This window comes from Argiope bruennichi, chromosome 3, assembly GCF_947563725.1.
Source record: "Argiope bruennichi chromosome 3, qqArgBrue1.1, whole genome shotgun sequence".
Taxonomy (NCBI): Eukaryota; Metazoa; Arthropoda; class Arachnida; order Araneae; family Araneidae; genus Argiope; species Argiope bruennichi.
The window spans coordinates 107,984,623-108,002,559 of NC_079153.1; the positions used below are offsets into that span (position 1 = coordinate 107,984,623).

The 17,937-nt window shown below is 32.1% G+C and overlaps 1 protein-coding gene across 2 annotated transcripts in view; it reads right to left on the reverse strand.

Annotated features, from left to right (window-relative positions):
• Nucleotides 1–4,681: 4,681 nt before the first annotated feature.
• The window catches only part of LOC129962520 (mucin-2-like), a 49,227-nt gene continuing 35,971 nt past the window's right edge, over nt 4,682–17,937 (reverse strand). Inside the window, exons 8-12 of one of the 2 annotated variants that reach the window (XM_056076272.1) lie at nt 14,733–17,366; nt 12,762–12,947; nt 10,906–11,199; nt 6,454–6,996; nt 4,682–5,273 (exon numbers count right to left, since the gene is read on the reverse strand). In XM_056076272.1, the coding sequence (XP_055932247.1) occupies nt 5,158–5,273; nt 6,454–6,996; nt 10,906–11,199; nt 12,762–12,947; nt 14,733–17,366 (3,773 nt within the window). In that variant the 3' untranslated portion in view covers nt 4,682–5,157. Of the gene's footprint in view, nt 5,274–6,453; nt 7,000–10,905; nt 11,200–12,761; nt 12,948–14,732; nt 17,367–17,937 lie in introns of both variants that reach the window. The other variant, XM_056076271.1, reaches the window with a different exon arrangement.

Below are 17,937 nucleotides of genomic sequence, written 5' to 3' on the forward strand. Positions count from 1 at the left end.
TGGTAAAAAGTTCAAAAAATTATATTTTACAATAAGGAAGTGACACATTTTCAGGTAATAAATATTTTAAACATTCAGTATCGAAGTTAAAGAGTAGTCGCCCTATGGGGAAGGGATTTTTTTTTAATGTATAGTAAGTACTTTGACAGAAGCAGGATGGGGACTTACTCCAGGAGTCAAATGATTTTGCATATAATCCATTTCAAATCTATCAACGCAAGTGTGAACTTAAGAGAACCAACTATTTAATTTATGAAACGTTTATGAAAAGTGATAAGTTGGTAATTAGAAGCAATATTCTTCAGGTATCCGATTTGACATTTATCTTGCATATGTGGCATAGAAAACACCCTGTCTTGGATTATGACACATTGTTAAAATTGATGTTTGTGATTCAAACAAATGCTCATGAAGTATATTGATAAGAGGTTTAGCCAAAATATCCTTTTTATATGATGATGATGTGTCCGCGTTACAACGGAAAGTGGGTACAGTAGCTTCTGAGGGTAAAGACCTCAGAGCACCCGAGGGCAGAAGTCTAACTTCTAGTTCATATGAAGATGAAACTGACACATTCGCTTGCACAACCCCTTTTTACAGGGGGGCACATTCACACACTTCACAGATGGAATACAGATGAAGAACAACCATGCCAGAACCGGAATTCGAACCCGGGACGCCCAGAACACGCGGAAGATGCGCTACCCCTATGCAAGGACGCCGGCGTACTTTTTATATGCCTTGTCGATTTCATAGTAGACCATTATGCACTGAGAAAAATATGTATAATGTGAAATAAAGGTGGGATGTGCTGAATCGCCAGACGATAATAAGTATTATTTTAATACAATAATTTAGTAGAGTAATGCTTCTTTTAAATACGTTCATTTTCTCTGAATCATCCTGCGTCATTGAATTAAGTTTTTTTTTGAATTCTATGAATTTCAAAATCATATTTGAAGTTTGAGTAGAAATGTACATGAATAGCACATCATATCAAATGTTTTTGATTTGAAATCTGAAAAAGGATCAAGAAATGTTACTCCTCAATTTTTTGAGACTCATTTATAACCAAAACGACCAACTTTCTATTGATACTTAATACAGTATCAATTAAATGTGTATCTTCCTTGATTTTATTTAAAACTTACGAAGTTCTTTGAATCTTTAAACTTTTTTTAACATAATAGCTTCCATCCATAATTTCTTTGTATATGTGTAAAATTGCTTTGGTTTTACTTTTATAGTTTGGATACTTTTTATTGAAGCGATTGTATCAATAAGTACTGCAGGAACTCTGCTGGTCTTCATATATTGCCGTGTACGACATCATTTGAGAAAACTGAAAACTGCGACAGCGAACAGAGATGTAAGTTGCTTCAACATTCAATTGTTATCTTAGTTTTTGTATTTTTCTACTAATAGGCATATTTATGCACAAAAACAATTTTCTAAACGAATTCTGATGATTCAGTAATATAAACACATTTCATAATATTTAAAATCTTCAAATGAAAAGATTTATCTATTACTTACAGAATGCATTGCATGCAGAAATTAGAAGATATATTTTCTATTTTTGTAATTTTTTTAAAATCTAAAGGGGCAGTTTTTGTAAGACATTAGCATATGTATCTTCTTTTACATAAACTTTCAACAGTGAATTTTATAAGAAAAAAATTTAAAACGAAACCCACCGATAGTATTTAGAAAAAAATTCTTAAGCAAAATTTTATGAATTCACTGTGTTTATATTCTAAAATTTATTTCATGCTACATCAATTTTGAAATTTATAAAATATTTAGGCTAAGTTAAATTAAGTTTAACTGAAACTGCTTGTCTTCTCTCTCTCTCTTTCTTTATATATTATCTTCGAAGCTAGCGGTTCAAAAAAAATCGCTTTTTTTCTGTTTCATTTAATTCGGCAGAAGATTGCAAAAATTCTGTGTTTTAAGGAAAATGGTATTAAAATTTATCATACAATATTAGATAACAATATTTTAGAACAGAATATTTGGAAAAATTTTTTTAGAATATAATATTAGATAAAAAATATATTTAAATATGCGTAATATTAACACAAAAAAAAGCAAATGAGCTTTCAATTTTTAAACAATTTCTAGAGCAAATAAGTTATTTTACAATTGATATTATCTTACTTATAATTATGCAAGATAATTTTTTAAAAATGAATATAATTTAAATACAGCTACACAGTTAGTTCATACTTTTCTTATACAGGAACAGCAATATAGATGGAAACTGATGAATCCTGTATTTAAAAACTGCAAAGAAATAAATGAATCGTCATTTAAAAAGGAAAATGGCAACTACAGAAAATTAATCGAATTGTCCAATGAAAACGTAGTAGAATTCCTAACAAATACTACTGCCAAAATAGATACCAAGACTAAAAATCTTACGAAATCCGACTTGGAATTTCATGGCGAAAACACAACAGAATCTGATTTGATTCAATTAAAGAGTCCTTTAAAATCAAAAGTCAATGCTATGAAATACGAAAACTTTTCAAAAAAATTTTTCAATAAAAAGAACGAAGATTTCAATAATATCAGACACCCTAAATACTCAGGTAAATCAAAAGTTCTCGATTACATTCCATATAAAATTAATTCGAATACTAAATATTTTTCTGAGGAGTCAAAACAGTATGAAACGGGAAAACAAAAAATGAATCTGAGCTCCCTCCAGCTGTTGAATTTTGATTCCGAGTCGTCATCTGTAGAATCCAAAGAATTATTAGATTTGGAAATCAAACCAGAAAGAGAAAACGATTTACTGTTTTCTGAAAATGGCAACAAGGAGAAAGTGGATGATTCTTCGATACAAAAGAGGTCTGAACTTTCACGAAACCATATGAATGAAGAAGAAAATAATCCTGCTTGTTTGTCCTCAGGCACAGACAAAAGAATGCCATTTAATGATTTAAAGAGTCAGGATACTCAGCTATTGATTTGGAACAGGTCTTATGTCATCGAAGAACAGAAGGAGGATCAAAATTCAGTTAGACCCAATCATAATCATTCAAAAATCATCAAGAAAATTTATAAAGAGTGGAAGAGCAAAATCCCGGTATGGAAAGGAAAATCACAGGTTAACTTAAACAAGAATTCGAAAAAAACTACAAAAATTTAATGAAATTGAAAGAGTTTGCGATTGTATTTTATTGTTTCCAAATGTTAATGGAACTATATTTCGAAATCTATACAAAATTTATAAACAATGAAACAAGTATTAGAACAATGGTTAAAAAAAATTATGAAGTGAATATATTTATGAAGTTATTATTTCTTTACGAAATAGAAAATAAACAAATTTCGATTAGTTAATTTGCCTATTATATAATATTTCCATATTATCAATTTCTTTCAGAAATTGTAAAAATATTCAGTTTATTTCACAATATGTTCGCATTTTACATTTCTGAAAATTAGCCGAAAATTTAGCAACATGAACATTTCGCAGCATGTATGCAGAGTGTATGCAATCAGGATTTGTGGAGAATTAGGCAATAAAATCTATATTCTGTGATGATTGCTTTGGTGAAGATTACTTAATTTTGAGCAGTAATCAGATGACGAATATGACATCTGATTACGGCCTCCTTTAAATTTTGACGCTACATCAAGCGGTAAGATATTAAACCCCAATGTTTCAGTTATATTAATGTCCCTTTTTAAAGCAACGCTAGTTACTTTGGGATGGATCTCATAATTCCATGCCATGGTCGGATGGCGAGGAGCTGGCACCCTTTCTCCTAAATTCTGCACCGCACCAGTGGGAAGGCGTTTGGCCCAGACGGAATCAGTGTGCACCCGACTTGCTTACACGACGGCCGTTCGGTGGAATCGGTTCACGAACCTGAAAACTTCCGGTTTCGAAGCCAAGACCTTACCACCAGGCGGTAACCCGCCCTTTAAACTCCAATGGATTTTTTATATGCCATAACAGTAATCCTGGCGATTTCAGAGATATTTATTACATTTATATCCCAGATTTTACATTTTATAGGTTGTGGAAGCAATGTCAGCATGTAATAAAATGGGCATGCGCTTTCAAATGAAATGAATAATTATGACCATAGCGGCAAATTTTGAAACGTTGCCACTCGGTCGTGTCACAGGGTGTTCAAAAATAGACTATGAAAGCAGGAAGCAACGCATTATTTGAGTATCATCAAAGAATCAAAGCACAACAGATAAACAAAGTTTATTTAAATGATGATCATGACACGCTTACAGGATGTAGAAATAACTATTTACAGAAAAATGTTTCAGTCTTCGAAGAAATGAAGAACACACACAGAATCATGCTCGAAATTACATTAATCTAGTGAGGAAAATGTTTGTCAAGGGCAATTTTATCTTGGAAACACCAAAATTTTACATGTTTATTTATTGAAATTTTTCCAAAATGCTTATTAATGTAATTTCACTGTTTGATTTTTTTGAATGATTCAGAAGTAATTATTGTTTTTTGAATCATTCATAAATAATTATTATTTATGTCATTCACAAATAATTCTTTAATGTATCAAATATTGTATTATTTTTTGAATAGTTCAATAGTTTGAATATAATTGTAAATTGTAAATAATTCTTTTTACAAATAATTCATAGAATATTTAACTATACAACAATGTTATTGATATAAATTAGAACTTTTTCATTTAGTTCTAGCAAATCAAAATGTTTTAAAAAATAAAATTTGTGAGAAAATGTTGTTTAAATAATCCTATTAAACTGTAATGTTCAGTGTTTCCAAAAAACTGTCTGAGATTAGATGATCATGCTTGTTGAATATTAGGCACTTGGAAGGGAAAAAATAAATATAAAATAATGCAATAAAATTATACTGCATCTAATCAAAACAAAACAGTAGTAGAAGCATTAGTATTGTAGGGACACCAGGGTTGATACAACTTACAGAAATGCCCCGAAACTTGTCCCAAGAGATCAGTGAAGTTCATTAAATTAATAAATTAGTAGTGTCCATGCAAAAGTTCGAAACTGGCGCGATCACAGGATGCTTTGGTTCGTACCACGCCAGAACAAGGACGCTATTGGTCCATTCTAGCGGGTTGCCATTGTTACCAACGGGGTTCCATGTGCGCAAATCGAAACGGATGTATTTCATCAACAGGTGGGGTTGCAAGCAATACCTTCAGCGGAGCATACGCATTCGGTGCATGGTTTACTCAGAGCTGTAACCTTGTCGTTTATTTTGTAGTATTTACCGTATACATTGCAACCTGAAAAATGAGATAAAAATTAATAATTAGGCTTTGGAAGGTTAAATTTCATTTTCAGACCATTTAAATTTAGCATTGATCTTTTTATTGAAGAAACTCATTAAACACAGTCCAAAAGTTCAGATAGTTGAAATAATAGTTTCTACAATAGTTTGGCCATTAGAAGCATTTGCGATTTAATTTATACTGTATATTTTTAAATCATTCATAAATAATTGTATGAATGCTTGAAAATGTATTTATTTAGTTTATTTATTTAATTTCATAAAATATGCTGTTTTAAATTTGTTGTCATAAATTTTTGAAATTTCCAAAACTAAAAATATATTTAATATATCTTTCATAAAATCGAGTGATTTGGTCTATGATCTAAATATACTTCATACAGGTCAAAGTTTTTTAATGTTAAAAAAGTATTTTTCTGTCTAAACTAATGATAAGTATACCTTTGGATTGTGTGAAATTTCGGTAACTAATTTATTTTGTACAAATTCATTGAAAATTAAGGTTGACACTTAAATTAACTCTTGAATCTTCAACAAGTTAATAGGAGGTCAATCAGTAATCTAGAAATAAAAAAAAAAAAAACCGATACTGCTAATGAATTCGAATTGGATGAAGAAGATCATGAGTTCTATCTTACGCAAGGTATTTATGACACATGTACTCCTGTTTGTGTCATTTAATGTACTCGTATCTATTACTGCATGATTTGAAAATAACATTCACAAATTATATCTTAAAAAATCATAAACCACACTGACTACTCCACCCCCACCTAATTAAGATTTTCGGATCAAATCTAATAGACAGAACAACCGCGACAGCAAGCGAGAACTAAGGTCGAGTCCTAAGGGCCATTACCGACCACGGTGCAACCCTTCCCGTGGGAAATACGTCCCGTCATCAAGCCCCCATTATTTCTATATCCACCAAGGCGACGAGTACTATTCACCATACCGGAAGTTCTTATCCTCATTTCTGAGGTGCCCTTCGGTGGATGTCTAAAAAAAACCAATAGACAGAGATTTAAAGAATCTAACTTGACTAATCGCTTGGTGACTAATTTATAGTTAAATGAACATAGAGTCTAATTCACGCTTCTTGATTTTCAAAACCACTTCGTTAAGGATCAATCATTTACCATCCATAAAGAAATAAGAAATAGTTTAAGGATTACCTGAAACTTTAAGGTTTCCTCCAAGCTCCGTCACAACTCCAATATCTGCACTATTCATGGTAACCGTTCCAAATTCTTCGACGGAAGGTACTGTGGTTGGGAATGTTATAATAACAGGTAGTACGGTACTTATATTTGAGGTATCAGAAATAGACAATTCGACTTTAGAAGGTGGTAGTGTTATCAAATCATGCAAAATTTTTCTTACACCACTGGAATTGTCATGGATTCCAGATTTGTTCTGCTGTCCCTTATTTTCTTCTGCTTTTGGGTCAAATATAGGGGCAAGGGGCTTAGGTTCTGATGTTGCATCTACTACTTCATTGACTTCAGTAGTAGGAATCGTTATTGTTGTTGTTGAAGGCGGAAGTGTTCTGATTTCTTCAGTTGATTCTGTGCTTTCTGTAGCTAATGGAGTTTCTGTCGTGGGGATAGTTTCTCTGTAAACTACAGTCGTCGTAGGCTGCTCTGTTGTACTGGAAGTTGTAGCTTCCTCCGTGGTTGTTTGTTGTTCTGTTGTTGTGATAACAGTTGTCGTTTCAGCTGCTAAAAAATTGTCCAACATGTATATGAAAAAAAATATTTTGTAAAATTTTTCTTCATAAAAATATAGTGAATTTTAGTTAATGTTATTAAAAAATTAATTTGATTTAATAAATGCAAAATCGCTGTTCGCTGATAAAATAATACTTATGCAACTCTTTAATTTTTTTTTTCAGAAAGTCCAATAAAAATTTCTGTAAAATCTTTTTAGCTTTTAGATAAAAAGATGAAATTTTGAATGTCTCTTTTACTATGAGAATTTAAGTTGATAAATGGAAACATGTTTTCCCGCTCTTTAAAGCACTGAAAGGTAAGATCTGTGATGATTTTCTGTGAGGGATTGGGGATATTATCTCAACTTCAGGAATGGAAGAATCTATGTTCGAAATTCGGTTTTATTAAAGATTCTCACAAATGCTTACTGCACTTTTGCGACATTGCATGTGCTTACTGCTAGTTGAATCTGACATCGAGTGTCAAACGACTTTCTATTGCTATAGAATGGAAGCTCTAGAGAAGTATTAAATGACATTTGCCCAACATTCAAAATACAAGATCCGTCCTAAAATACCCTTGTTTTATATTTACCAAAGCTGAAAGATATATATTCAGCTACAGCAAAGCTGAAAGATAATATTCTTAAACTAACTAAATTATAATCCTTTTCGATCGCCTTTAGGTTTATTTATACACATTCAACCTTCTTGCATTAAATCTCGTTATCGTATGATCAGGAAAAAGAAATGTAGAGCAAAACTATAATCAGTTAGACGGTTTGGTTTGGTTATATTAACGTCCCGTTCGAAGGAACACTTGGGCTATTTTGGGACGGACCTCGTCATTTTGAAGCGTGGTCAGATGACGAGGACGACACCTGAGCTGGCACCCCCATCTCCACACCACACCAGCGGGAGGACGTCTGGTCAGGACGGATTTAACGTGCAACAGACCCCTTTACACGACGGTTCTTCGGCGGAATCGGGTCTCGAACCTGAGACCTTACCACCAGGCCACCGCGGCCCCATAAGCAGTTAGATAGGAGGGGAGATAGATTATATTGATCGAGGAGTAAAATTCTCATGGCTTAGTGACACATTTAGATTTCGATATAACGCTATTTTAGTGTATTTGTTCCTTCGTAAGAAAAAGGTAAAAACGATATCATTATTCAAGAGAATATTTATATTATAGGATAGTATTTTTTATTTAGATAGAATTTGCTTATTTGAAAAAAAAAAGTCTACTTTTTAAATTAATACTACCTTTTTTAATTAAAAAGAGAATTGCATTTTTGAATAATTCATTGATTATTGATGATGAAAATTGGCGTAGCTGATTTGGTAATATAATACAGTTTGATAATTTAGATATAAGAAATCTATAAACTTATAGTAAGGTTAAAAAAATACATTAAAAATTTTCAAACAATTCTTAGTTCAGAATATTCCAATTAATATACGGAAATTGAAAGATACTTTGAAGCGTAATAGAATTAAATTTATGGTAGGGCCTTATATCAAAATTTTTTGAGTTAATATTTTTGTTGTATTTATTCTTAATGGCAATCCAGATTGCTTTAAAAACACCTTTGATTTATTTTCCCTTTCTACTTCAATTTCTTTCTCTTCTTCTTCACAAAATAAATAAATGAAAATATTTTATTAGATGTACTTCATTCTATTGTTCTGTGCACGAATTTGATTTTAATTCATAAAAAGTAGTTATTTCTAAATACATTATCTTTCCTTAATTTGAATTTCCGTTAATGGATTATTAAATTGACCGGAAACATGAAAACAGAAATAGCTTAATTTCGGGAAAATTTCAAATATTTGTTGCGCTGATTCTAAGACTTGATTCATTTTAATGCAATTTAAAGACAATTCGCCTTATTCGCCTATGTCACAATTTCTTTCTCCTAATTTAAGATCAATGGATTCCAACCTAGAGTTAGTTTATTCTCACGTGATACTCGCCAACTGCGCCTTTCTAATTTTATTTTGGAATCTAAAAGAAAAAAGAATGTGGCAGCCCATTCTTCTTGCCAGAGATTAAGTTCAGTTAGGTTTCAGATGATAAAAATTAAGATGTGACATCTGATTAATACATTATACGAGTTAATTCTCTTATTAGATTGATGTCTTTACATTTAAGTATATTACATGAGCATAAATGTCTCCCATTATATTTACTATTTTAACCTTTAAATTACGGCAAAAAAAAAAAGAAAGAAAGAAAGAAAGAAAAAAGACTTCAAATTTCCTTTTTAAGGCAAGGAATTTGGGAGAGAAACAGACACATCGATTACTTGTGGATCTATTATTTGTTTTTGACGATCAGTTTCCTGTCACATGGAGGGTGAAAAAACATATTTAGGTTATAAGACGATTAGCCAAATGATTGGAATAGAGGTAGATAAGTTAGAGTAATAGTCGTTTAATAATATAGCAAATATACAAGTTCGTAGGCAAATGTAAAAGAAAAAGAAAGAAAGAAAGCTGAACCTCTTGTTCAGAATATATTCATGCTACTGTTCTAAGATATATTCGTCTATCTTATACTATTTAAGAAAATGCTTTTAATTATAACATGCAAAAATTATATAATTTATTATCGTTTCGAAGTGCCTTTATATGAAAGTATAATATAAAGCATTTATATAAGATATCAGAAATTACTGTCAAAAATATATTAAAAAATATTTTTTAAACATTATTAAAATTAAAGAGAAGTTTTCGTTTAAAAAGTTGTGAAAGAATAATTCTTCTTGTAATAAAATACTTTGCAATTATTGAGAGAAAAACATTAAAATTCTGATTAATATTTGAATAAAAAATTATGTAAATCTTGGCAGACTCTTTCTTAATAAGTATCTTTTACCCAAGAAGTAACTCATTGTTATTTATTCCCTTATGTACAGAGTGTTAGCACGAGTTTGAATCATGCATATAGAAAATTTACAGACAGTATACGAATCTATAAATGCCAGTCACCCTTGATCACTAACTTGTTTGCAAAGAGTCTTAACTTTTTAGGTTAATATGGAGTGCATTTTTTAAAAAAAATTTCATCTTGATACGACTGATAGACATGAACTTCACTGAATCAATCTGCTACAAATGACCGTTAATACAAATTAAGAAGTTTATATATATATATGGAATTAATGTTCAAAGGAAATAATTTTTTTTAAATCTTAATTTTAATACTGACAAATGAAAGTTTTAATGAACGAGTTTGAATTTTAATCATGACATTAAGAAGAACATTATTTTAGATTGTGTGTGAAATTAAATTTTAAAAATTTGTTAAAAATAAAGGAAAAATTGCACTGAAAGGAAATTCATATCAGGTAAAAAGATAATTTTATGTGTGTTAAAATCAGGCAAAAATCATTTCTGCGAGATAATAGTTTTAGAAGATATGGTTATTAATTTCTATAGTAGTCTTAGCTATTATCCATGTGGTGGAGGGTATGTTTGTTTTCTCGCCCCATTAAACTCTCTGTTAAAAGCCTATTTCTTGATATTTTTTATATCTTGTTTCCTTTGATTGAGTGAAGCTTTTGGGAACAAAAGCGAGTCATTTCCAAAGCATTTCTAATAAAGTTTTACAGCTCAATTAATTAATGAGACGTTGAATTTTGTGCAACTCTAAAAATTTGAAGCAGTCTGAAATATTTGTATACCGATTTATTTACATTTCATAGTTGCCATTCAGCAATAAGTAATGATTGATTTCTGTATCAAGTACGTTAGCGTTTTATATATATAGATTGTGTGCTAAAAATCCGGTGTTACAGTATTTGTATAGCTCTTAATAAAGAGGTTGAGATTCTAATTTCTGCTTATCAATTATTTATAATTCACAAAATATAAAATATACCAGAATTCTTTTTACTATACGTACGTTTTTCAGTGCTTGGTTCTGTCGTTTGAATTTTCGAATCTCCTGCCCAAACGTACATATTGTTCACTTCTGGGGCCTTCTCAGTTTGTAATTTTGGAGTGACAAAGGCATGGATTGGCTGGACATCAGCTATGGTGGTTGATTCAGCTTTGAACGTGCTTTCAGTCGTCCGGAGTAGGGGACCGTGTGGCAGGGGCTTCCACTGATTATCGGTGTCGCTACGTCGGATCTCTTGGCTGGTTGGCTCAGGCAGGCTGACGATTCCCGGGGGCTGATCGGGATCTGTTTCTAGACCTGAAATGAAAATATTGTCAATGAAATAGATCAGAAGGTCTAGCCTTGATTGTTTATCCACAGAAATAATTATAAAACGAATCGCTCTGAGCTTTTGGTGGAACGCTATATAAACGAAGTTTTAACTTTCAGTGAAAACATTATATTATAATATAATCGATTTTACTATTTTGTTGAGGTTTCTGTGACTGAAATTATACGTAAACAGATCTGATAAATAAAAACTTAAATTATAAAAAAATTAATAATTAAATATTTTTAAAAAACGAATTATAAAAAAAATACTTTGTAACTTTATAATAAATTAGAATTTTGATACACGTTTTTAATCTAAAAATGAAGTTTATACTTATTTTTTTATGATTAAAATATTAAATAGAATATAACCTAAAAATTCTAGTAGTTAAAAAACGAGTATATCATTTGTAAGAATATAATTTTGGGAAGATTTATTAATAATTTATCCTTTTATTGTTGAATTTCTCAGCTTTAAAGCAAATGATAAAATATAGAAAGTCGTTGTTATCATGCATAATATACATAGTGTTCTATAATTTTTTTTCTCACCCTTTAAATCTTTGAATATCGACAGCTCCATTTTATCATCGAAATCAATTTAATATGTTAAAGAAGAAACATAATTACTTTAAAAAATGTAACTAATTATGGTGAATTTGCATAAGGAACTAGTATATTATTTTAGTTCACAATTGTTATTTTATGATTTATGACAATCTAAGCTTAATAAGGAATGGCTATATAAATCATAAAACAGAATACGCTTTTCATTTAATTGTCTTCATCCACTATTTCATAAAATAGATAAACATTCTACGAAATAAGAAATTTCAATTGGATTTGTTTCATGTTTGTAAAGATAAAAGTTTATAAAATATTTTTCAGTCACTTCCAGATATGCTAGAAATTTAAAATTTTATACACTTTTTTGTGTATTTTTGATAATGATATATTTTTATAATGCTCATAGAATTCAGCTATCAATTGATCAATGTACACAATCAAATTTTTATTTTATATTCGAGAGACTACTTGATTGAGAATACGTGAAAAAATTGATTTTAAACTTCAACAACCATTATAATAACAAACTGTAAGCCGGCGTCCTGGCATAGGGGTAGCGCGTCTTCCTCGTAATCTGAGCGTTCTGGGTTCGAGTCCCGGTTCGGGCATGGCTGTTCTTCATCTGTTCTATCTGTGAAATGTGTGAATGAGCCCCCCCCCCTTGTAAAAAGGGGCTCTGCAAGCGAATGTGGGCTCTGCAAGCGAATGTGATACGTGAGTAGCTAAGACGAACTTTGGGCCCTAATTGGCGCTACTAAAAAAACAAGCAAAGCACACTCGGCTTAAAATTGCTGACTTCGTCAGAGAGCTTGTCCATGGCAAGTGCCATTAGAAACAACAACAACTGAAATCAATGACTAAAAAGTAAAAAAAAAAAATTATTTTACTTTTTAGTTTATTATTTAGAGTATGCTTTATTTCTATTTTTACATAAAAGAAAAGAAATGTACTATAAAAAAAATCATAATTTTTTCATATACCACATGTAACTCGTGGACAGCAATATCCAGGCAAGTAGTCAAGGGCACAGGAAGGATCCGGCGGTGGGGGGCACTGCTGCACCTGACACAGTGGATGCCCATAGAAGCAGCGGCACATCTCGCAAGGATTGCTCTTGGTGATGGTCTCTCCACTGTTATAGTAACGACCATCCACAAAGCATACATCTGGAGGGAAAAAAATAATTAAAGGAAAATGATCTCCATTAACAGAAGCATCTTTGCACCTGGGAAGTTACTCTAAAGTTCGTATTTTAAAATACTGCTATTTTCAAAAAAAAAAAAAAAAAAAAAAAAAAAACAGAAAATTTACTCATTCACACAGAATTGCATATTTATGTTTGAAAAATGGAGTAGTAACGCGTTGTGCAATAGACTGGAGCTGGCTCCATTCTGCATGATAAATTATCACAGTTTCCATTAATGGAATATGTAAAATGCTAGCGATAATCAGCTCTGATCGCCCTTGGTGTAGCAAAAGAGAAGTTTTACTATGTCTGTTGTTAAATATGAGACATATAATAAGTCTTATTTAGTTTCATTATATTGAAGGTGGATAACATGAAAGAAAATAGAAGTTCTTCCCATTCTGCAAGGAATCTGGGATAGATTAAATGATTGTCGTCGTGCAGTGCAGGAGCTGGAATTACGGTACACCTTTCCCAAAGGAAATACGTCTCGTCAGGGAAGTGGAAGTAACTCGATTTCATACCCCAATATTCCCAGCTGGTAAATCAGCCATCTGACTCTCCGACCCGCCATGAAGACACACGGATTTAAACCATAAAACTGAATGACCGGACCTCCACAAAAACAACACTGGTGGGAACTGTGGTTGAGTTCTAAGTGCCATCACCGGCCACGGTACAACCCTCCCCGAAGGAAGTACGTCCCGTCATCCATGAGAGGAGTCAGATCCCCCACCTATTTGTGTACCCTTCAGGGTGGCGAGATCCAACCACCATACCGGAAGCATCTCATCCTCATTTCGAGGTGCCCCCCCGGGGGTTTTCCCATCTGGTAAAAGGAAATCAACAACAAAATTGGAAGATTCTCATCCCCCACATCTGTCTAGTATCTTTCAATAAGTTTTTATAGGGAGCAGTGGACCACATTTTATTTCTTTTTGGGGAAAATCAAGAGACCTTTCTAACTGGATCGATCTAAGACGGCTAAATCTCATATTGGTCTACCACTGTTCGATAATACTGGTTAAGAGCACTAAATGAGTATGTAATTCACAACTTCCCATTCTGTTTGAAATGCTTCAACCATGCGCTCCGTGTATCCATTAAGTTATTACTGGGTCGTAAATGTGTGAAAAATTATTAAAATCCTTGATAAATGAAAATAAACGAAATTTATTTACTAAAAACATCATTTTTATATGCATCATTAATATTAATTCAAAACTGCATCCTTTAACGTCATTAATATATGTTTAGCAACATCAATGAAACCGTTAGCATAAAATTTCTGAGATACAGATATTTTTCGCAAATGTGTATATAGAGAAATCAACGAATATTCGAATGATAATATTTCTAACTGAATTTATTAAAAAATGAACTCGAAGCATTTTACTAAATTTTAATTACTTAAAGGATCGATATTTAATTGCAGTAAACATTCTCTTTTAAAAATATTTATGAATGAAGCTGTAAGATTTTTTTCTATACCTTTTTTTTTGCCTTAGTACCTCAAATGGGCACTCAATGTTGTAATATATCCTAACAGCCTATTAAAATTCTGCGAATGAGTTCAAAATAGCAAATATAAATAACGTTATAATATGATTTTATTCATAGAAAGTATTGTCAAATTATTAATTCAGCCATCAAGAAATTAATCAGCTAATACAACAGGTCATTCATAATGTTTTTTATATATAATTATTTAATATAAATTATATAATCATAAACATTTAAAATAGGTTAAATAATCAAAAATTACCTGTAATTTCTTGAGGTTCATCTTGTTCTTTAGTGGGTTGTACAGGCGCCTCTGTTGTCAGAGTCGGACGATTTTGAGTTAATCGTTCTGTATAACTGATGAATGTCTCTTCAGGTTTCTTACCATATTCTATCAAACGGTAATCCGATTCCCTTCTTTTACTTTCAGCATCATCATCGACCCTGAAGAATTTAGGTTCACTATCATGAAGGTGAATACTTGTGCCCTTGTATTTATTTCTCACATAGCCAGAGAATGATTTGGTTGTATCTTCAGGAGTGGTGGTTGTAATCGTTGGAACGTAATACGTCGTTTTAGGCATTGGCGTTGTAGGTATCTCGGTTATCATTTCAGCCTTTGTAGTTGCTTCGTCTTCTCTATTTTCAGATATTTTGTGGTCAGTGGTATATTTGTTATTGCTATTTTTATCACCATCTGTATTTTCAGAAGATTCAGACGCAACATTTTGCAAATCACTTGCTTTGGATTCAACTTCTGCGGCGAGCTCTACATTGTATGCAGGTGTGATGGTTTCTGCAGATAAGTCATTTACAGTTGCAGATGTCGAGGTAGCTTTCAGTTTTGCTGAAAACTCGCCATTAGCTAAGGTCGGCTGATAAGACTGAATGTTATTAAATATTTTAGTTAAAGTTGAATGGTCATGATCTGTGTTGTAATAATACTCTTCGTAATCATCAGCCCATTCACCAGGAACATCTGAATCTATCCTGTGGAGTTTTGATTGTGAGTCTCGAGGATGCGTGTCTCTTTGGTAATTACCATCGGGCCTATTTGGAACAGGGAAAGGGGGGAATTGACTTGCTGGTCTGCGGAACGAATTGGTTGGTCTATGGTTAGAAATTTCCACAAAAGAATTTTCTTCTGAAGGTGGAGTTGGAACAGGTCGGTAGGCAACTGCTGGTCGCAGTCGAGTTGAAGTTCTTTTATGATTGTTGATTATTAATGGGATTTCAGGTTCTCGAGTTGGGCGAGTGAAACGAGGTGGCTGCTTACGGTTTTGAAATGGACTATGATTCGAAAATATAATCTCCGGTTGGATGTTGAAGCTTGGTGAAGAGGGAATTGTTTCTTCGACTATGGGATCAGTTTTTGTTGTTTCTTGAGTATTCACTAATGTTGGAGCTTCCATTATAAGTTTTGGAGCAGCCAAAACAATTGGAGGTAATGTTTCTCGAGATACTGAATCTCCACTGACTTTCTTGGTTGTTGAATCAACCTCTTCAATTGATGAGTTTGGTGTTTGTGTATTCTGAGTCTGTGTTATGGTCCGAAGAAATTCAGCAATACCTTGTGGAGATGGTTTTGTTGTTTTATGTAATATCGTTGTTTCTGACAAAGTTTCAGGCTGACCCCTACGATTTGATACTTTCTTCTTATGAAAATGAGGAGGTCGAGTGTAGGGTCTATATATTTGAGTATTTGTCTCTGCTGCAAAAGGTACAAAAGTTTTTCTTTCAGTCGTAGTATCCAAAGGAACTGTTTGGGTATTGAAAATATCTTCTACTGTCATGCCTGGACCTGTAACTACCTGAATAGGTCTTGTGTTTTGGGTACTAAATGGTGAAGTTTTATGCTTTGTCACAATACCAGGTCTACGTTTCTTAATTTTTTGCAATGTATATGGCCTTGTAATTCGAGTTCCTATGTTAGTTGTTGTATCTGGATTTTTCGTCCTACTTGAACTATAAATTGTATACTCCGAGGGTTCGTTTGTTATCGTCTCATCAATATCACTTCGTGAAAATGTGGAATAAGTCGATTCATCTTGTGTAAAGTCCGTTCCTTTCTTATTATAAGTGAAAAGCTCATTAGTTGTTGGAAGATCTACTTTAGTGGTAGATATATGATGAAAAGTGGTTGATTGTGGCCTCTTTTGCTTAATTTTATGATGCTTAATGGCGATTGGAGATCTTTCTTGACTACTTGCTGCGACTCCTGTTTCTTCAAATGCCGTTGTACTGTAGTCCAAAAATGGAGAAAAGGTTTCAGTGAGATCGGGCGATCCATCTTCATACATCTCCTCGTAATCATATGCATAGGTATCTTTTTCATCGATAGTAGAATCAGTTTCCTGTTGGGTTGTCCCTTCCCTGCTTGTGGTGATCGTTGATGGATTTGTATTGGCTCCTAGTGTGGTGAAACGAGTAAAATTTTGAATTTTATCGTTAACGGTTGATGTTTTTGTTGGCTTCGATTTTCGTTTAGCATTTAAAATGGTTGCTGGAACAAGTTTCGTTGTTATTTCTTCTCGAGTACTCGTGTGACTGGTAATTTCAGCTGACGTTACTTTTCCTTCATCGTCTTCCTTTTCTGTAGTGAGTATTAAAACCGCGATGTTTTCCTCAGGTATGACCGATATGCTTTCCAGATCTGACTCCGAAGGTAATTCGACTGTGATTTTTTGTTTTTCTGAGCTAGTTTCTGAAGCTGTCTCAGCATCTTCAACATAAGTAGTTGGACTGTCTTCGGCTGTTTCTGTGTATAGATCAGGCTCTTCCGTTCTCGAAGACTGTGAAGATGTTCCTTCTGATTCTATCGGCGATATAACAGTAACGTCATAGTTATCTGTGCTATGTGGCACAGGGATATGTGAGCTGTTGACATTTTTCTGATCTGCAAGAAAAATAATGGTTAATCGAGAAGGTAAATGTCTATAATATAGCTCAAATTATATTTCGAACATTTTTTTTTTTGAAAATTATATAAATACCTTTGAGTTAAAAATTGTTTTATAGATGTGGACCAGCAAATTTGAAAGCATTTTGATAATTTATTTTACTTCATGTTTAGCATCAGAAATATTCTTTTTAAGATTAAAATAAATGGCAATAATTTCATAAAATGGTAATAAAAATATAAGGCTAAATTTTGAAAAAAATTTAAAATATCTAGTTATGTTAAAAACTATAATAATAAAAAAATTAATTTTATTGACAAAATTATTAAAATAAAAAAATTGTTGTAATTAAAATAATAACAAAATTATATAAATTAAATTTTAATAACAAAATGATTAAAATAAGATAAAGCATGTTTATAGTAAAGAAATTCAAAAATGAAAAACATTGAAAATTCATTTTAAAAGTATATTTTAAGTATATAAATATCTCAAGATTTAGTCTAGAAGGTAATATTTTAATGTTTATTTGTACCATCAGGCTGGAAATATACCAATTCACTTCTC